The sequence below is a fragment of the Bufo gargarizans genome, chromosome 3 (genome assembly GCF_014858855.1).
Source record: "Bufo gargarizans isolate SCDJY-AF-19 chromosome 3, ASM1485885v1, whole genome shotgun sequence".
Taxonomy (NCBI): Eukaryota; Metazoa; Chordata; class Amphibia; order Anura; family Bufonidae; genus Bufo; species Bufo gargarizans.
This window is the reverse complement of record NC_058082.1, coordinates 424,035,416-424,056,853: the sequence shown is the minus strand read 5'-3', so window position 1 is coordinate 424,056,853 and position 21,438 is coordinate 424,035,416. Positions and strand designations below refer to the sequence as shown.

Below are 21,438 nucleotides of genomic sequence, written 5' to 3'. Positions count from 1 at the left end.
GCTGGGTAACGGCTATGCGATTCTGCTACCCGAACCCAACCTCCTGTATTAAACGTTAATTATCATTCGTGGCGCAGTGCGCCCTACCCCCCTCACTCCTCCACAGTATTAAATCATTGGTGGCGCGGTGCACCCCCCAGTATTAAAATCATTGCGCAGTCTAGTATTACAGAGCACGGAGCGCGCTGCTCTCAGCGTGCTCCGTGTTCTCCAGAGCAGCACACTCCATGCTCTGTGATACTAGACTGCGTAGTAGAGCATCCTAGTATCGAAAAATGTCAAATCCCGGTATTGAGGTCGATACCCATTCGATACTTTTGTCCGGTATCAAAAATTCGATACCCGAATCAACCCTAGTTTGGCGATCATCATTCTTACAGAAAACATTAACTTAGACACACCTTAGTTTAACATGTCCCTATGGTCAAATTATTTTCAATCTTTTCTAGGGGTACCATCATTTTGTCCAAGTCAATTCGATTAGTGTGTTTGTTTTTCCAATTATTCTGTTGAACCACAGTTCAAAAGCAATGTCTGATTTTCATTGGTGATTTTCATTAAAAAATTAATTATTTCTTTTGGTAGTTTCAAGCTATTGGAGTGACCATTGTGAGTTCTTCTTTCTTTAACAGAAGGGTACCGACAATCGTAAAGATGGACAACCCCTTTAAAAGAAAAGAGCAGGAATCTGAATGATGACAAAATATTTCTTCACAGCAATATCGGTAGTAATACGCCAGATAAAGTGGACTTTTATTTTTTCTTGAAAACGTTTTGCTAGTCTTGTGAATTAGATTGTCTTGTACACTAATTATTTCATAGTAAAAACTGGTGACTCGTGCTTCAGTCATGAAGGTAAGATGTTGATTGCATTTGCATGTCTGAAGGTGTGGTTAAATTGTCTTGGAAGAGGTATTAGAGCCACATAGTAAGTGGCAGACATAAGATGTGGAACCCCTTCACCTCTCTATTCAAGCTTACAGTGTGGCTCTAACACCTATCCTGAGGCACTTTAACCACACATAGTTATGCAAATGCATCAACACCTGACCTCCATGACTGAAGCATGAGTCATGCAAATGCAATCCACACCTGACCTCCATGACTGAAGCATGAGTCACCAGTATATAACGTGGGACAATTCGCATTTAGACCATTTGCTGTGACTTATTACTACTGATATACCATGACCTGGGTAAATTAGAATCTTCAGACTTCTTTACAGCAATGTTGACACTCGTACATTAGAGTAGAACATATGTCTGCATTATATATAACACAAAACTAATCTCAACCTTATGTATTTTAATAGGTATCTGCATTGGAAATACAGACAGCCGGCATTTTGTCAATCTTACTGACAGTATCTATCGTTTTAGCCCTTTCAAATTGAAAGCTGAAGATCTGAGCAGGTACGGGATGACTGACAGAAATCTCACTTGTTTGTAATCAGTGCTCAGTTTGCAATTACTCATGCAAGTTATCATTGATTTTACACATATATATTTCCATATCAGCATTATACATATGAATAGAAAATGAATAGATTCGATTCAGGCAAATTGTCAAAATCACATCCGACATTTACATATCACACTAGCGAGCACAGTAATGGAGGGAATATGAAGAAGGAGGATCACATGACACCAGGTGATGTCCTAGTTGGCAGGCTTGCCCATAATGCCTTGCATTCAGCCTCAAATCAGGGCTTTTAGCGGCTCACCTACAGTGGATATAAAAAGTCTACACACCCCTGTTAAAATGTCAGGTTTCTGTGCTGTAAAAAAATGAGCCAAAGATAAATCATTTCAGAACTTTTTCCACCTTTTAATGTGACCTATAAACTGTACCACTCAATTGAAAAACAAACTGAAATCTTTTAGGTAGAGGGAAGAAAAAATATAAAAAATAAAATAATATGGTTTCATAAGTGTGCACACCCTTAAACTAATTTTATTACAGCACTCAGTCTTTTTGAGTATGAGTCTATCAGCGTGGCACATTTTGACTGTGGGCAAAAACACTCCAAATCTGTCATCTCCTCGAGGGCATCTCCTGTGCACAGCCCTTTTCAAATCACCGCACAGATTTTCAATCGTATTCAGGTCTGGGCTCTGGCTGGGCCATTCCAAAACTTTAATCTTCTTCTGGTGAAGCCATTCCTTTGTTGATTTGGATGTATGCTTTATAGCAGAAGCCTGAAGGCTCTGTGCCAATATTGACTGGTATTTGGAACTGTTCATAATTCCCTCTAGCTTAACTAAGGCCCCAGTTCCAGCTGAACAAAAACAGCCCCAAAGTATGATGCTGCCACCACCATGCTTCACTGTGGGTATGGCGTTCTTTTGGTGATGTGCAGTGTTTTTGCGCCCAACATATCTATTGGAATTATGGCTAAAAAGTTCAACCTTGCTTTCATCAGACCATAAGACCTTTTCCCACATGCTTTTGGGAGCCTTCAGATGCTTGGATGTTTTTCTTGTAAGAAAAGGCTTTCATCTTGCCACTTTACCCCATAGCCCAGACATATGAAGAATACAGCAGATGGTTGTCATATATACCACACAGCCAGTACTTGCAAGATATTCCTGCAGCCAGTGGCGTAGTGTGGGTTGCCAGCACCCGGGGCAAGCCATGTATTGCGCCTCCCCCCCCCCCCCAACCTGTGACCATGCCCCTTTTTACAGATAATATAGTAGATGTCACCTGCAGTCCTATGTAACACCACAGATAACTCAGTGATAACTCTCTGAGTACAGATAATGTAGTAGATGGGTGTGAGGCCCCAGAATTCAGAACACGTACAGTGTGACCTGAAGTCTGGGGCCAGGAAGCGGCAGGGTGGGCCATATTCTGAATACACCCCCCAACCCTACCGTGAAACAGATATGTGGATGGACATAACATACATTGCTACGAAATATACTGTATAATACAGCACCACATACCTCATCCATCTAGTGACATCTCCTGTGATTTAGACTTTGCTCAACGTCTTCATTCGGAGATAAGACTGCCATGATACCTTCTTTCAGCTGCATCTCTACAGAGTTTCACAGAAAGTATTTTTAGATTCCTCACTTTACTATCATCCTCCCCTCCCTGTACCTCAACACTGTTATCCTGCTGCCCCCCCAATACTGTGGTAGAGCCAGACAGATAGGAGGACCAGAGTTGAGGCACACTAATATATACTAATATTACAGAGGGGCCATTATAATAATACACAGGGGGCTATTATATATTATAATAACACAGAAGGGGCTGTTATAATACAGCGGGGCCATTATATATACTAATACAGAGGAGCCATTATACAGTCCTGATCAAAAGTTTAAGACCGCTTTAAAAATGGCAAAAAATCATATTTTACATTGTTGACTCTTAACAAGGTTCCAAGTAGAGCTTCAACATGCAACAAGAAGAAATGGGAGTGAGACAAAACATTTTTTAAGCATTCAATTAATTGAAAATAACGATTAAACTGAAACAGGCTGTTTTTCAGCTGATCCAAATTTTAGGACCACATGCCTTTAAAAGGCCAAATCTGTGCAAAGATGTGGATTCATTGTCATTTTCTGTCAGGTAGTCACACGTTGTGATGGCAAAGTTCGGGTTGTTGAACTGCATAAGCAGGGTCTCTCACAGCGCGCCATCGCTGCTGAGGTGGGATGCAGCGAGACAGTCATTTGGAATTTCTTAAATGATCCTGAGGGTTATGGAACAAAAAAGTCAAGTGGAAGACCCCAAAAAATTTCATCAGCACTGAGCCGGAGGATCCAGTTGGCTGTCCGTCAAGACACTGGACGATCCTCGACCCAAATTAAGGCCCTTACTGGTGCTGACTGCAGCCGCATAACCATCAGACGGCATCTGAGACTGAAGGGCTTCAAAAACAAAAAACGTCTTCAAAGACTTCGTCTCCCTGAACACCACAGAAATGCTCGTTTGGACTTTGCAAGAGAGCACCAAACATGGGACATTCTACCACCTTTGAAAGTTTTATTCTCTGATGAGAAAAAATGTAACCTTGATGGTCCTCATGGTTTTCAACGTTACTGGCATGACAAGCAGATCCCACCTAAGATGTTTTCTACGCGCCACAGTCGAGGGGGCGCCATAATGGTCTGGGGAGCTTCAGGAAGTGCAGGGGCGTCAAACGGCCGCTGGCTATGTCCAGATGTTGCAGAGAGCATTCCTCATGACTGAGGGCCCTCGTCTGTGTGGTAACGACTGGGTTTTTCAACAGGACAACGCTACAGTACACAATGCCCTCAGGACAAGGGACTTCTTCCAGGAGAATAACATCACTCTTTTGGCCCATCCTGCGTGTTCCCCTTATCGAAATTCAATTGAGAACCTTTGGGGATGGATGGCAAGGAAAGTTTACAAAAATGGACAACTTGGTACGGCCGTCTTCACCACTTGGAGAAATGTTCCCACTCACCTCATGGAAACGCTTGCATCAAGCATGCCGAAACGAATTTTGGAAGTTATAATAACGGCGGAGCTACTCATTACTGAATTCAACTTTGGAAGTTGGATTTCTGTTTTGGGGGGTTTCGTTTTTTTTGGAGGTGTGGTCCTAAACTTTTGATCAGCTGAAAAACAGCCTGTTTCAGTTTATTCATTGTTTTCATTAAATTGAATGCTCAAAAAATGTTTTGTCTCACTCACATTTCTTCTTGTTGCATGTTGAAGCTCTACTTGGAACCTTGTTAAGATCCAGCCATGCTAAATATGATTTTATGCCATTTTCAAGTGGTCTTAAACTTTTGATCAGGACTGTATATACTAATAATACAGAGGGGCCATTATATATTATAATCCGTGTGGAGGAGGCAAAACCACTGTGTAGGGATGAGCGAATTTCATGTCATAAAATTTGTTTGTGCTTCGTTTGGTGGTAGAAGCAGAATTGCATTATGGATTCCGTTACCACAGACCATAACGCAATTCTATGACGTAGAATGCATAACGGAATGCCTTTAGAGGCATTCCATTATTCATTCCGTCATATTTGAAGTCTATTGCCTGCATAATGGATCTGTCCTGTTTCCATTATGCAGGAGAGGACTCCCCTGCATAACGGAAACGGGACGGATCCGTTATGTAGCTCATAGACTTCTATTATGACGGAATGAATAACGGAATGCCTTTAAAGGCATTCCGTTATGCATTCCATCATAGAATTAAGTTATGGTCTGTGGTAACGGAATCCATAACGCAATTCTGCTTCTACCACCAAACGAAGTGTAAGCAAATTTCAAAATCTGAAATTATCTCTACCACTGTGTGGAGGGGGCACAGAGGAGATAAAATTCAGTGTGGAGAGCGCACAGACGAGGCAAAACCACCTTATGGAGTTAAAATACCTAATGTAAGGGTACTTACATGTACTGTATGGTGAGCAATGTAACTGTGGGTGACTTTATAAACCCTTCTAGCAGCTCTCACACACCTCATATACTTCACTACAAACTGCATAAAAATACAGCCCCCAGACCCCTCACCAGAAATCACTGACCACAGCATACTGTAAGTGCCTGCACTCTCCCTGCTCTGGACGCTGCTCTGCTTCTCCTTACAGCCCTTTTCCTGCATCTGGCACAGTCTGTAAAGGGCGGAACTAAGCAGTCACATGATCTCATGACGTCATGCCCTAAAATTTTGGAGGGACATCCAGTTCTTGGTAATGTCACTGTTGTGTTATATTTTCTCTTCTTGATGATGAGTGTCTTTACTGTGTTCTATGATATATCTAATGCCTTGGAAAATCTGTTGTACCCTTCTCCTGACTGATACCTTTTAACAATGCAATCCCTCTAAAGCAGGGGTGCACAACCTTTTTTGGTCTGGGGGCCGCATTATCACATCGCTCTATTTCAAGGTGCCTCAAATTAAAAAAAAACGTTGATCGGCGCACATCTGCCTATTACACAAGCAAAGTGACTGGGGAGGAGTGATCGCTGCCACAGTCGTTCCGCCTTCATTTAGATTCACACAGGAAGATGTGCTGCAGATATTCAGACATCTTTCATCCTGATAAAATATGCAAATCAGCCGACAAATGAGCGATTCCTTGTTTATCGACTGATCAGCTGCACGATTATACCAGCCAGATATAAGATATGAGTGCTCCTATGAACACTTGTTCCCAGTAATTGTCCCAAATATCGTGCTGCAGCATAGCCCCTGAAACAGATGAGTTATACTTACCTGCTCCCCACCGCTACGGTCCTTCACACTGCCTCCGCTGTTTACACCTGGCAGTGCGTGGACATGGTCATACACCACTCCAGCCAATGACTGGCTTAGGCGGTGATGTGGCCACAAGCAGCATGTCACTTCTGAAGCCAGTCATTGACTGGAGCCGTGCAAGTGACCATGGCCATGCACTGCCAGGTGTAAACAGAGCAGGAACCGGAAGATGGAGGCAGTGCAGAGGACCAGAACGGAATGGAGCAGGTAAGTATGAATCTTCTAATTTAGAGGCCATGCTTCAGGAACTTGTTAAAAATCATTTTTACCAGAAAAGTGGCGACATTTTCTTCCATTCTGCCTCCTATTTATAAATCAGCGTTTTCCTTCACTGCAGAGGACGGAGCTCGCTGGTTATTACCATCTCCTGCCAATGCAGTTATAGGCGCCCTGCAGTAACCAGTAAGCACATCACCTTGCTAGTGCGGAAGGCGCTTATTGGTTAACGCTTGAATGACCGGGCCCAAAAAGGCCTTAACCCCTTAAGGACACAGCCTTATTTCACCTTAGGACCAGGCCATTTTTTGGCAAATCTGACCAGTGTCACTTTAAGTGCTGATAACTTTAAAACGCTTTGACTTACCCAGGCCGTTCTGAGATTGTTTTTTCGACACATATTGTACTTCATGACACTGCTAAAATTGCATTAAAAAAAATACCTAATTTACTAAAAATTTGCAAATTTCAAAGTAACCCATTTTTTCCACTAACAAAGCAAGGGTTAACAGCCAAACAAGACTGTATCTTTATTGCCCTGACTCTGCCGTTTACAAAAACACACCATACGTGGCCGTAAACTACTGTACGGCCACACAGCGGGGCGTAGAGTGAAAGGTGCGCCGTTTGGTTTTTGGAAGGCAGATTTTGCTGGACTGGTTTTTTAGACACCATGTCCCATTTGAAGCCCCCCCGATGCACCCCTAAAGTAGAAACTCCATAAAAGTGACCCACCTAAGGAACTACACCCCTCAAGGTATTCAAGACTGATTTTACAAACTTTGTTAACCCTTTAGGTGTTGCACAAGAGTTATTGGCAAATGGAGATGAAATTTGAGAATTTAAATTTTTGGGCAAATTTTCCATTTTAATCCAATTTTTTCCAGTAACAAATCAAGGGTTAACAGCCAAACAAAATGCTATATTTATTGCCCCGATTCTCTAGTTTGCAGAAACACCCCATATGTGGCCGTAAACTACTGTACGGGCACACAGTAGGACGTAGAGGGAAAGGTGCGCCGTATGGTTTTAGAAGGCAAATTTTGCTGGACTGTTTTTTTTGACACCATGTCCCATTTGAAGCCCCCCTGATGCACCCTAGAGTAGAATTTAATGAAAAATAGAGATACAATTTCAAAATGTCACTTTTTTGGCAGATTTTCCATTTTAATATTTTATTTTTTTCCAGTTACAAAGCAAAGGTTAACAGCCAAACAAAACTCAATATTTATGGCTCTGATTCTGTAGTTTACAGAAACACCCGATATGTGGTCGTAAACCGCTGTACGGGCACACGGCAGGGTGCAGAAGGAAAGGAATGCCATACGGTTTTAGAAGGCAGATTTTGCTGGACCGTTTTTTTTGACACAATGTCCCATTTGAAGCCCCCCTGATGCACCCCTAGAGTAGAAACTCCAAAAAATGTACCCCATTTTAGAAACTACGGGATAGGGTGGCAGTATTGTTGGTACTAGTTTAGGGTACATATGATTTTTGGTTGCTCTATATTACATTTTTTGTGAGGCAAGGTAACAAGAAATAGCTGTTTTTTTTTTGTTATTTTCAACATTCATCTGACAGGTTAGATCATGTAATATTTTCATAGAGCAGGTTGTCACGGACGCGGCGATACCTAATATGTATACAATTTTTTTATTTATGTAAGTTTTACACAATGATTTTATTTTTGAAACAAAAAAAATCTAGTTTTAGTGTCTCCATATTCTGAGAGCCATAGTTTTTTCAGTTTTTGGTCGATTATCTTGGGTAGGGTGTGATTTTTGCGGGATGAGATGACTGTTTGGCACTATTTTGGGGTGCGTATGACTTTTTGATCGCTTGCTATTACACTTTTTGTGAAATTTTTCAGTTTTTGGTCGATTATCTTAGGTAGGGTCTCATTTTTTGCGGGATGAGGTGACTGTTTGATTGGTACTATTTTGGCGTACATACGACTTTTTTGATCACTTTTATTACCTTTTTTGGGAAGTAAGGTGGGCACAATTTCAATTTCATCATAGTTTTTTATTTTTATGGCGTTCACCATTCGGGTAAAGTAACATGACCGTTTTATAGATCAGGTCGTTACGGACGCGGTGATATATAACATGTGTAGGGAATTTTATTTTTTTCATTTTTAATCAGTGATAAATGTGTTTTTTGATTTTTAAATTTTTTTCACTTCTTTTGCTTTTATTTTACCCAGACCCACTTGGTTCTTGAAGATCCAGTGGGTCTAATGTCTGTATAATACAGTACAGTACACTATATAGTGTACTGTACTGTATTTTACTTACACTTTGTCTGAACAGATCTATGCCTTTAGCGCAGATCTGTTCAGCACCATGGACAGCAGGATGCCTGAGAAGGCGTCCTGTTGCCATGGGAACCTTCCCCGTCTGCCACAACTTCGCAGACGGGGAAGGGTAATGAGGGGATCTGTCTGGGGGCTCTCTCCCTCTCCCATCGGGGGGGCTGCAAAGGCACAGCAGCCCCCCGATGGGAGAGGGAGGGAGCCCCCTCTTACTGTTAACCTTTTCCATACCGCGGTCTGTACGGACCGCGGTATGGAAAGGGTTAAACGGCTGACATCGCATCACAGATGTCAGCCGTTTATACCAGGGTGTCATCAATGTGCTGACACCCTGGTATACCCACTGGCCACCAACGATTATTCAAGGGGAGGCGGGCGGGGGATCGCGATCTCTCGCCTGCCGCACCGCCCGCCTTCCGCACAGCCCGCAACCCTCCCCCTGCACCTCCCACCGGGATAAAATCACTCAGGGGTGCAGGGGATAAAGATATATTATAGGAATACTAAAGTTTCTGATCCCCGCGGTCAGGGACCGCGGGGATCAGAAAGCGCATCGAACCGCAGGTCTGAATTGACCTGCGGTTTGCTGCAATCGCCGACATGGAGGGGGTCACGGGAACCAAGGCCCCCCCCCCGCGCATTTAGCCTAGGTGCCTGCTCAATGATTTAAGCAGGCACCGCGGGTAGCGATCACCGCACGCCCTATGTCCTGAAGAGGTTAAAGGGAACCTGTCACCGGGATTTTGGGTATAGAGCTGAGGACATGGGTTGCTAGTTGGCCACTAGTACAAACCGGATTCCAAAAAAGTTGGGACACTAAACAAATTTTGAATAAAAACTGAATGCAATGATGTGGAGATGGCAAATGTCAATATTTTATTTGTAATAGAACGTAGATGACAGATCAAACGTTTAATCCGAGTAAATGTATAATTTTAAAGGAAAAATACGTTGATTCAAATTTTCACGGTGTCAACAAATCCCCAAAAAGTTGGGACAAGTAGCAATAAGAGGCTGGAAAAAGTAAATTTGAGCATAACGAAGAGCTGGAAGACCAATTAACACTAATTAGGTCAATTGGCAACATGATTGGGTATAAAAAGAGCTTCTCAGAGTGGCAGTGTCTCTCAGAAGCCAAGAGATCACCAATTCCCACAATGATGCGCAAAAAGATAGTGGAGCAATATCAGAAAGGTGTTACCCAGCGAAAAATTGCAAAGACTTTGCATCTATCATCATCAACTGTGCATAACATCATCCGAAGATTCAGAGAATCTGGAACAATCTCTGTGCGTAAGGGTCAAGGCCGTAAAACCATACTGGATGCCCGTGATCTCCGGGCCCTTAAACGACACTGCACCACAAACAGGAATGCTACTGTAAAGGAAATCACAGAATGGGCTCAGGAATACTTCCAGAAACCATTGTCAGTGAACACAATCCACCGTGCCATCCGCCGTTGCCAGCTGAAACTCTACAGTGCAAAGAAGAAGCCATTTCTAAGCAAGATCCACAAGCTCAGGCGTTTTCACTGGGCCAGGGATCATTTAAAATGGAGTGTGGCAAAATGGAAGACTGTTCTGTGGTCAGACGAGTCACGATTCGAAGTTCTTTTTGGAAATCTGGGACGCCATCTCATCCGGACCAAAGAGGACAAGGACAACCCAAGTTGTTATCAACGCTCAGTTCAGAAGCCCCCATCTCTGATGGTATGGGGTTGCATGAGTGCGTGTGGCATGGGCAGCTTGCATGTCTGGAAAGGCACCATCAATGCAGAAAAATATATTCAGGTTCTAGAACAACATATGCTCCCATCCAGACATCATCTCTTTCAGGGAAGACCCTGCATTTTTCAACAAGATAATGCCAGACCACATTCTGCATCAATCACAACATCATGGCTGCGTAGGAGAAGGATCCGGGTACTGAAATGGCCAGTCTGCAGTCCAGATCTTTCACCTATAGAGAACATTTGGCGCATCATAAAGAGGAAGGTGCAAAAAAGAAGGCCCAAGACGATTGAACAATTAGAGGCCTGTATTAGACAAGAATGGGAGAGCATTCCTATTTCTAAACTTGAGAAACTGGTCTCCTCGGTCCCCAGACATCTGTTGAGTGTTGTAAGAAATAGGGGAGATGCCACACAGTGGTGAAAATGGCCTTGTCCCAACTTTTTGGGGATTTGTTGACACCATGAAATTCTGATTCAACATATTTTTCCCTTAAAATTGTACATTTTCTCAGTTTAAACTTTTGTTCCGTGATTTATGTTCTATTCTGAATAAAATATTAGAAGATGGCACCGCCACATCATTGTATTCAGTTTTTATTCACGATTTGTATAGTGTCCCAACTTTTTTGGAATCCGGTTTGTACATCCGCAATCCCCATAGCTCTGTGTGCTTTTATTGAGTAAAAAAAAATATTTGATACATATGCAAATTAACATAAGAGTAATATCTATCTTGTGTGACCAGAGAAGAGTCATATTTTCAAGCTCTGACTCATCTCAGGTTAATGTGCATATGTATCAAATCGTTTTTTTACACAATAAAAGCACACAGAGCTATGGGGACTGGGTATTGCAGATGTGCTAGCGGCTATCTAGCAACCCATGTCCTCAGCTCTATACCCAAAATCCTGGTGACGGGTTCCCTTTAATGACCAGACACTTTTTTGTGATTTAGCGCGTGTGGTGGTTCAAATGGTTGTAACTATCTTATTTGTTGGACTACCAAAATAATTTTTGCAACAATTTTCATTTGGGGGAAACTGTACAAAATGTTTTTAAAAAGTATATCTTTTTTCAAACTATAGCTCCTTATTCTTTAAATATGCAAACTGACACCAAAATAAATTATTATAATTAGTTCCCTATTTTGTGTAGGACGTTGTTATATAATATGAACATTTTCACGTGAATGGGGCGGTAATGGTGACGGTTTTGATTAGTGTGGGTGTTTTTTCTTTTGTGTATTAAATCTTTTTTTTTTACTTAATATATTTCTGCTACATAATATGTCCCCCAAGAGGTCATAAAAAGACCTTGGGGAACACTGTCACTTTTTTAAATTTTGCACTTTTTCCTTTTTATTTTTTACTTCTATTTGAATTTTATTAATAGTTTATTGTATTATTTTTAATAATTTTATTAATTTATATATATTTTTTATATATATTTTTTCCACATATGGTCATAAAAAGACTGTTGTGGGACAGTGAACACTCTTTTATTAAGCACTTTTTCCTTTTATTGTATTTTATTTTTTTAAAGGGGTTGTCCGAGTTATTTTTTTGTTCTTTCTATGTTCCTAACTAAGCAAATATAACAGCTTTCCAATTAACTCACTTTATCTGCAGTGGCTGGTTTCTCAGATTTCACTAGGGTCACATGACCTGTGATGTCAGCTTCTCTCCCTGCTCTGATAAAGGTCATTTACAAGCCTGTAAACAAGACGTCACTGTGCTGGCCACGCCCCCTTCAGTGCCTGCTCTTTCTGCTAGGATTCTTAACCCCTCCAGCTGCACACACTGGGTACTGGGTATCTGCAACAGTGACAATTCTGGGCACAGGAGCTGAAGGACTAGAGAGAGCATTGCACAAGAAGGTAGGGGGAAGATCCTGTGTGTATTAGAAGTCATTATACAGCTGGGACTTGTAGTTCTACACTTACAACATGCTGTAGAGTCTCCCAGCACTCAGGGCAGCTCTTGTATCCACTCCCTTAGCAGTGTCATTATACAGCTGGGACTTGTAGTCCTACACATACAACATGCTGTAGAGTCTCCCAGCACTCAGGGCAGCTCTTGTATCCACTCCCTTAGCAGTGTCATTATACAGCTTGGACTTGTAGTCCTACACATACAACATGCTGTAGAGTCTCCCAGCACTCAGGGCAGCTCTTGTATCCACTCCCTTAGCAGTGTCATTATACAGCTGGGACTTGTAGTCCTACACATACAACATGCTGCAGAGTCCCCCAGCAGGCAGACATGTCACTCAGGGCAGCTCTTGTATCCACTCCCTTAGCAGTGCAGGGGGAGGGGCAGAGAGTGTTTTTATTGCATGTAAACAAAGGGCCAGAAGAGAACCAGGGAAATGAGGAAATATATAATTATTATTTTTTTTGCATAAAGCTTGCTTAGCTTAGTTATATATTACTGCCCATCAGATTTTCAGTGCTATTTGCTATATATTTTTTTTTTCATAACTCGGATAACCCTTTTATTTATTTTCTAATAATTTTCTATTTTTTTATGCCACATATTTTATTTCTCTTTTCTTTTATTTATGTTTTATTATATATTTATTTAGTTTTACCACATATTTTTTCCCCAAGAGGTCACTGAAAGACCTTTGGGAAACAATAAGTGACTTTTTTTTGGAGCCCCAGTTACAGGGAAACCAGCCTGCTGCGGAGGCTTTGTACTAGGGCAGCGCTCCTCTGTTCCCGAGACACCCAGCGATCACGTGATCGCCAGGTCCACACTGCAGAGCGCTCATAGAGGAAAAGGCAAAAGTGCTAGTAAAGCGCTTCTGTCTTCTCCTCGGCTTCCCCGATCTTATTAATAACCGGGGACCCTTTCCGCTCCTGCTACAGTGCAGGAGCAAAACCTGTGATCCATCTGCTGTGCAGCGCTCTGTGCAGAAACACAGCTGAATGCAGGATCAGCTGTGTTTCTGCCCAGCAGAGCGTGGGCCGCAAACCATGGCTCTGGGGGCCGCAGGTTGTGCACCCCTGCTCTAAAGCTTTGGAAGCTCTCTGTGGACCTCTGCTTTTGCTGTGGGATGTGACTAAGAATATTTCAAGAAAGACCAACTAGAGCAGCTGAACTTTATTTAGGGTTAATCAGAGGCACTTTAAATGATGGCAGGTGTATGCTGACTCCTATTTTACATGATTTTGAATGTAATTGCTTAATTCTGAACACAGCTACATCCCCAGTTATGAGAGGGTGTGCACACTTATGCAACCACATTATTTTAGTTATTTTTTTTTTCTTCCCTCCACCTAAAAGATTTCAGTTTGTTTTTCAATTGAGTGGTACAGTTTATATTTAAATTAATTTCAAGAAAAGTGCTCATTTCTAGTTGTTACGCTAGTATGCACTGTGCACCTTTTTTTTTGCAGCACAGTCGAAATGTGTTGCAGCACTCATTGTGGGGTGACTGTTTTATTTGTCCATTATACTAATTTATATTGGCTTTAATGTAATAGATGATATTCTTAACCTTGTGTAAATTGCTTTTTATAGGTGGCCACTTCTATGGGGTCACTATTTTTGAGTGTTTTTAATGTACATTTTTCTTTATCCTTTTTGGTTGCGCACATGTTGCTTATGTATCCTTATTTCCTACTTTGCTCTCATAAAAGTGAATTGTGTTTTGTCCTTGACCAACTCAACTTTGCTTTTGATCTTTTCAGGATCCATGGGTTAAATGAACGCATTTCTGTGGAGGGCTTAGAGCAGCTTACGCAGTTCTACTATCAACTGATCCAGAATGCTGACTTTGATAAAGTTCCCGTTGCTCATCGAGCCACCCATGAGCTATAATGATGATTAGTCTAGCAGTTAGTAAACAGTCCAGAATACTTGAATGGTTGGCGGTAATATTGTCCAGAAAACTTGAATGGTTGGCGGTATTATTGTGCAGAATACTTGAATGGTTGGCGGTATTATTGAGTGGTTATTTTTGTTAAATTTATTTTGAAAATGTAATTTGTTGACCAGAAATAGGGAGTGTTTAATGAGGTGTCAATAAACGTGTTTGAAGTGAAGACTACTAATGACTACTAAGTCTGAGATGACTGATGCACTGTGAAAGTACAGCCTTTGCCTGAAAAATAAGTATAGAAATAACTACCTTGTTTTCAGGTTGGTAAGGCGAGTCCTCAATATAACTAACTAGTGCTTTTAATGACAATTTTACACTAGTGTAATATAGCTGCCTGCAGAAGTAGATTCAGAGCCGAATGCAGGATATGCAAAGCCTTCCCCAAAGAGGTATAGTAGTACCCTTTTAGGTATGTTTCACATGGCAAATTATCCATGTGCACTTCGGTACCTATTCCGTGCCAAAATCCATGTGAAATTCACTTAATCCTCCTCCAGTTGTTGATAAACTATGACTCTTATGTGAAATGTGCAGCTCAGGAAGACATATCATATCACAACATGGAGAGGAAACCACAGAGGGTGGCCACATGCAGATTAGTGTTGGGCGTGAATATTCAAATTTAGAATATAGTGATATGTATTTGTGAATATTCTTTATTTTTTTTATTTTTTTTCATCTGAACCCATGATCCCTCCCTGCTTCTTTCTTGTGGGCCAATGAGAAGGCTGCAATGTCTTTATCTGAGCTTAGCAACATCCCTAGCAACCAATAGGAAGGTTGCCTACCCCTTACTATATAAGAACCTCCTCAGTAGCCATTTTCTGCAGTTCTGAGAGACACTATTGTCATTAGTGGGAGATAGTCAGTGTAGGTGATATAGTGTAGCTGATGGGTTCCAGTGCAGGGTGTTAGGTTCTGCTGTCCATACGTACATGCTACAGACATAGTGCTGTGATGTCACAAGTTCACAACAATACTTAGTGCACCAATCAGTAAGGCTTCTTGCACACAAAAGGTTTTTTTTCCGTAGTTTGCGTTGCGTATACGGAACCATTCATTTCAATGGATCCGCCCAAAAAACTGAAGGCACTCCGTATGCCTTCCGCTTCCATATTTCTGTTTTTTCCGTTCAAAGATAGAACATGTCCTATTATTGTCCGTATAACGGACAAGGATAGTACTGTTCTTTCAGGGTCCAGCTGTTCAGTTCCACCAAAAAATTTGAATGCACACAGACGTCATCCGTATTGTTTGCGGACCGCAAAATACAGAAAAAGCCATACGGTCATGTGCAAGAGGCCTAATATGTACTCAGACCTGCTAAAATGTGAACTTGCACGTATTGTGCCAAAATATGCGCATCATTAATTGCCGATTTGCACAATCGCTAATATATTGGAGCACTCTATCTGCATATAAAGCTATTGTAATGTTCTGCTGTGCCAACCATTTTCTCCAGTCTCTGGAAACTTCTAGCAGCTTGAAAAATGTAGCAAAAGTGACCCACACCTGTATTGCGTGCGCAATACACGCATATTACATTGCCATTATTTTCTTGATTGCGAAAATTGGCATACTCTCGAATTTGCAAATTTATGATGAATATTCGCAAAATATAGCAAATTTGAATATTGCCCCTGACGCTCATCACTAATGCAGATTAGTCCCATTGAATGGGGATAAATCTATATGTGGATCCACTGCATGAAATATTAAAATTTTGCAACAGAAATGCAGGGGTCAGATTGTGTGCTGGATTTTTACAACAAAAAAAATACACATTTTGTCTGCACACACCTTAGAAGGCTGACAACAACTGTAAAATGCTTAGGCATGTGCTATGCTTGTTAGCATTTTCAGATTTAATTCTCCCAAAGCATTTATTTTAAATTTCATTCAAAAATGCCAATTATGACGGCAGAGACGAGGTTAATTTAGCTTAACGCTGATTTATTTGAATGCCTTAGGCCACAGTCTCAGATGAGTGAGTTCACTGCGAGAAACACGCTGTATGTCACTGATTTCTCATTTTGAACTCTGCCGCTATGACAGAATCGCAGTGTATAATAATGATTTATAATGCTGTGTGTCCCTGCCAAACCTTGAATTTACGGCAGTATTCTGACAAATGCCATCAGTACAGTTCAGTAGATCTGCGGTCTGGCAGGGACTTGCAGCATTATAAATCATTCTAATGCTCTGCGATCCTGTCAGAGGAGCAGAGTTAGGCCTCATGCACATGACCGTTGTGTGCATCCGTGGCCGTTGTGCCGTTTTCTGTTTTTTTTCGCGGACCCATTGACTTTCAATGGGTCCGTGGAAAAATCGGGAAATGCACCGTTTGGCAGCCGCATCCGTGATCCATGTTTCCTGGGCGTGAAAAAAATAAGACCTGTCCTATTTTTTTCGCGGCCAACGGTTCATGGACCCATTCAGTCAATGGGTCCGTGAAAAATCACGGATACACACAAGATTGTCATCCGCGTCCGTGATCGTGTCCGTTTTTTCCTATCATTTCAATGGCAAACTTTACTTTACTTCATTTTTCATGTCCGTGGATCCTCCAAAAAACAAGGAAGACCCACGGACTAAAAAATGGTCACGGATCACGGACCCCGTTTTTGCGGACCTTAAAAAAAAACGCTTGTGTGCATGAGGCCTTAAGGACGACAAATTATGCTCACACAAGCAGCATGTTTCTCGCAGTGAACTCGCTTGTCTGAGATTAGCCTCGGGGTGCTCTTACCTGTGCAGTTTGAGCCTGAGGTACAGCACCTTGGTTGCCACTAATTACCAGGCTCCATCTGGATTTGCCACTTTTAACATAGGTGCAGTTCAGGTGTGGCCCAGTAAAAATGCTTATGTTTTTAAAAAATATAGTTTTTGTGAATGATGTTTTGAAGATAAGATAATAGTTAAAATTATTTTTGTGGAATTTTGTAACTCAAAAGCCCAATAAATAAAGATAATATTGAATAGAAAAGAATTAAACATCTTTTTGTATTTTGTTTTCTCTGCTTGTAATAGAATTACCGTAGAATGTAAATGCCAATAATACATCCATATTTACCCACAAATCAAACTGAAGCAGAAACCAGGGCAGAACTAGAGGTGGCCATATACATTAGGAGTGAGAAATAATCTAATGTGGCTGGGGCTATCTCGACTCTCCCAGCAGAAGATGTGTGTGTGTATGGGGGGAGGGGGTTGGAGGTGAAGGGTTCAACATACCCGATCCTTTGTTCTTCAAAGGGTACTCCGGTTTCATAATGAAATGTTTTTTTTTTATTTGTCCAGATTTCCCCAAACACAACATACACTGATGAGCAAAAGGGTAACAATGTTTTTAACTTTTGACTTTCAGACTCCATATCCTACCATCCACTACAGCTTCGAAAGTGAGACTACAATCATTTTATAGACAATCATCTTGGCCAGGGGCGTAGCTAGAAATGACTGGGCCCCATAGCAACATTTTTTTATGAGCCCCCCTTCCCGGATCTCCCACCCCCACATACCTCTCAGACCTCCACCCCTTCCAGAGCTCCCACTCAAACACCCTTCCAGGACCTCCCACCCCAACATCCCCACACCCCTCCTAGACTCCCCACCCCCACCCTAAATCTCCCACCGCCAGTCCCCAGATATAATGGTCCAGACATCAAGTGTCCTGCTCCCCCCTCCTGCCTATATAATGGTCCAGACCTCCAGGTTCATGCTTCCCCCTACTCCCCATATATAATGTTCCAGACCTCCAGGATCCTGCTTCCCCCTACTCCCCATATATAATGGTCCAGACCTCCAGGATCCTGCTTCCCCCTACTCCCAATATATAATGGTCCAGACCTCCAAGGTCCTGCTCCTCCCTATATAATGATCCAGAACTCCAGGGTCCTGCTTCCCCTAAATAGAATGGTCCAGACCTCTAGTGTCCTGTTCCCCCCCCCCCCCCCTATATAATGGTCCAGACCTCCAGGATCCTGCTCCCCCCTTCTCCTTAAATATAATGGTCCAGACCTCCAGGATCCTGCTCCCCCCTTCTCCTTAAATATAATGGTCCAGACCTCCAGGGTCCTGATCCCCCCTTCTCCCAACATATAATTGGTCCAGACCTCCAGGGCCCTGCTCCCCCCCTCCTCCCTATATAATGGTCCAGACCTCCAGGGTCCTGCTTCCCCCTAAATAGAATGGTCCAGACCTCCCAGTGTCCTGTTCCCCCCCTATATAATGGTCCAGACCTCCAGGATCCTGCTCCCCCCTTCTCCTTAAATATAATGGTCCAGACCTCCAGGGTCCTGCTCCCCCCTTCTTAAATATAATGGTCTAGACCTCCAGGGTCCTGATCCCCCCTTCTCCTTAAATATAATGGTCCAGACCTCCAGGGTCCTGCTCCCCCTCCTCCCCAGATATAATGGTCCAGACCTCCAGTGTCCTGTTTTCCCCTATAGAATGGTCCAGACCAGACCTCCAGGGTCCTGCTCTCCCCTTCTCCTTAAATGTACTGGTCCAGACCTCCAGGGTGCTGCTCCCCCCTCCTCCCCAGATATAATGGTCCAGGACTCCAGAGTAAGTTTTACCAGTCCCAGAGTCAGCCAGCCCTCACCTCACAGCCACTTAAAACGTATGCGCGCCCACACTCCAGCAGCGCTGCCAGGCCCAGCAGCACGCAGCTTCGCTGTACGCTCCGCATCCTCCACCTCCGGCCAGTTTGACTGCTGCCCAGACTGGGAGCGGGACCACTCCATCTCCTCATTGCAGGTATGCCTCTCTGCCTCTGGCCGCACCCTATCGCACCGCCCACAGCCTGCAGGCCCTGCAGATAGTGCTTTCTCTGTCTGTCCTGGAGGGGCCAGCGACCCCTGTAGCTACGCCACATGAATTAAAAAATATATATAATCCTCAGCCGGCAGCCCAGACCCCCAGTGGCGTAGGGCCCCATAGCCATTGCTATGGCTGCTATGGTAATCCCTATGCCCATGATCTTGGCTATCTCATACATAAATTGGACTTGCAACTATTTAGCGTATGATTAGTTATACAGATTCTTGTCATGTAACTGCTTTGTTACGGTTTTGCTCCTGGTGGTGGAACAATCTTTTTCTTCATGTATACTACCAATTACAACCTGTTCTCACATTCCCTAATAGTTTAGTGTGTTTATTAGGTTGATTCCCAAGCAAAAGGTCACTGGTTCAAATTGAGGAGCAGCCATGAAGAAGATTTCACAAGAAAAGAGAAACAGCATCATCCAGCTCATCGGTTGCGGTATCTTGGCCAAGAAAATTGCCAAACTGCATTATGTGAGTGCCATGAAAGTTGGAAAAATACAAAATGAAGTCCGTCTATCCATTCCAAAGTCAAGAGGTGGACGTCCACGCAAAACATCGGCGTAAACATTTTGGCTTATAACAAGGTCTATCAGTTCTGGCACAACAAACACAGCAGTGGAGGTGGCTTGTATGCTTCGTAATAGTGAGATTACAGACTTCCATGCGAAACCCATTATACAAGTCTGGAATGGTGGCCTGAAAAAAGGCGAAGAAGCCCCGACTTCGATATCCTCATAAGAAGCTTTAGCTCGAGTTTGAAATAAAGTACGAACAGTGGACAGTAGAAGATTGGAAACGGGTGATTTGGAGCACTGAGATGAAAGTCAATAGACTGGGCTCTGAGGGGTGCAAATGGGTCTGGGAGAAACAAGGGAAAAAGGGGCTAATGGATTGAGAAATTGAAGGAACTGTCAAGTTCGGTGGGTGAAGCCTATTGATATTAGGGTTGTTTCACAGCCAAAGGCGTTGGATACTTGACCAGGATCGATGGTCTCAATGGTGAGCTATATGTGAGCAAGTTACTTTGTGCATTCGAGAACCATGGGTATGAAAAGGATGACATAGTGTTCCAGCAGGACAACGACCCGAAGCATACGTTGAGATTGGCGAAGAAAAGGTTCAATGACCATGAAGCAGAGGTGCTGTATTGGCCCCATAGTCCCCAGACTTCATTCCAATTGAACACTTGTGGGTAGAGTTGAAGAAAAAACTGTATTTGTACCCAAGTGAGTCGACCAATATGCACCAACATTGGGAACTTGTAGAAGAGACCTTGTAATAGATTTCAGTCGACACATGCTTGAATCTGATTAAGAGCATGTCCAGACAGATTCAGGCAATGTTGAAAGCCAAAGGTGGATTTACAAGATACTAACAAAATAATAAATGATGAAAATTTAGAATTTTAGGGGCAAAATAGTAACAATGCAGTTACATGACAAGAATTTGCATAACTAATCATAAGCTAAATAGTTGCAAGTCCAATTTATGTATGATATAGTCAAGATGATTGTCTATAAAATGATGGTAGTCTCATGTTCTAAGCTGTAGTGGATGGTGAGATATGGATCCTGAAAGTCAGAAGTTCAAAACATGGTTACCCTTTTGCTTTTCAGTTGTAAAATTATAGTAATTGGAGAGCTGATATTAGGAGGAGAAGTCTCCCCTGTTCCTAAATGCCATGATCCTAATTTATGTTTTAAAGGGAGTCTTTCACCTAATCTGAGCGTTTTAGACCGCTCAGATCAGGTTATAGACTCTTTGACCCTCATTACAATCGTACCTTTCTCGTCTGTGTCCCTTGTCCAGATAATGAAAATAACACTTTTTAAACTTATGCATATGATCTTCTGAAGGTGCCCAGAGGCGGCGTTACTGGGCGATGTGCCCAGAAAAACACACCTCCAGCCGGCGGACGTCACGAGCGGCACCAGAGGACGGCGGACTGGGAACTGGCGCGGTTTAAAGAGCCTATAACCTGATCTGAGCGGTCTAAAACGCTCAGATTAGGTGAAAGACTCCCTTTAATAGGTGTACTATTTGCCCATTTAGATGTCAGTATCATGGGAACTTGCCATGTTAGATGTTACCTTAAGTTTTGTAATTATGTTTATACTAAGGCTGCGTTCAAATCTCTTAGAGATGATCCAGCATAAATGCCAGCTGTTGGCCCGATTAAAAAACGTATGCAGTAGTAT

General features: G+C 42.5%; 1 protein-coding gene across 2 annotated transcripts in view; it reads left to right on the top strand.

The window, feature by feature from the left end:
* LOC122933446 (N-fatty-acyl-amino acid synthase/hydrolase PM20D1-like) overlaps window positions 1–15,127 on the top strand; it is a 79,015-nt gene extending 63,888 nt beyond the window's left edge. For both annotated transcript variants that reach the window (XM_044288443.1, XM_044288441.1), the window contains 2 exons: window positions 1,313–1,412; window positions 14,218–15,127. In XM_044288443.1, the coding sequence (XP_044144378.1) occupies window positions 1,313–1,412; window positions 14,218–14,347 (230 nt within the window). In that variant the 3' untranslated portion in view covers window positions 14,348–15,127. The remainder of the gene's footprint in view (window positions 1–1,312; window positions 1,413–14,217) is intronic.
* Window positions 15,128–21,438: the final 6,311 nt, after the last annotated feature.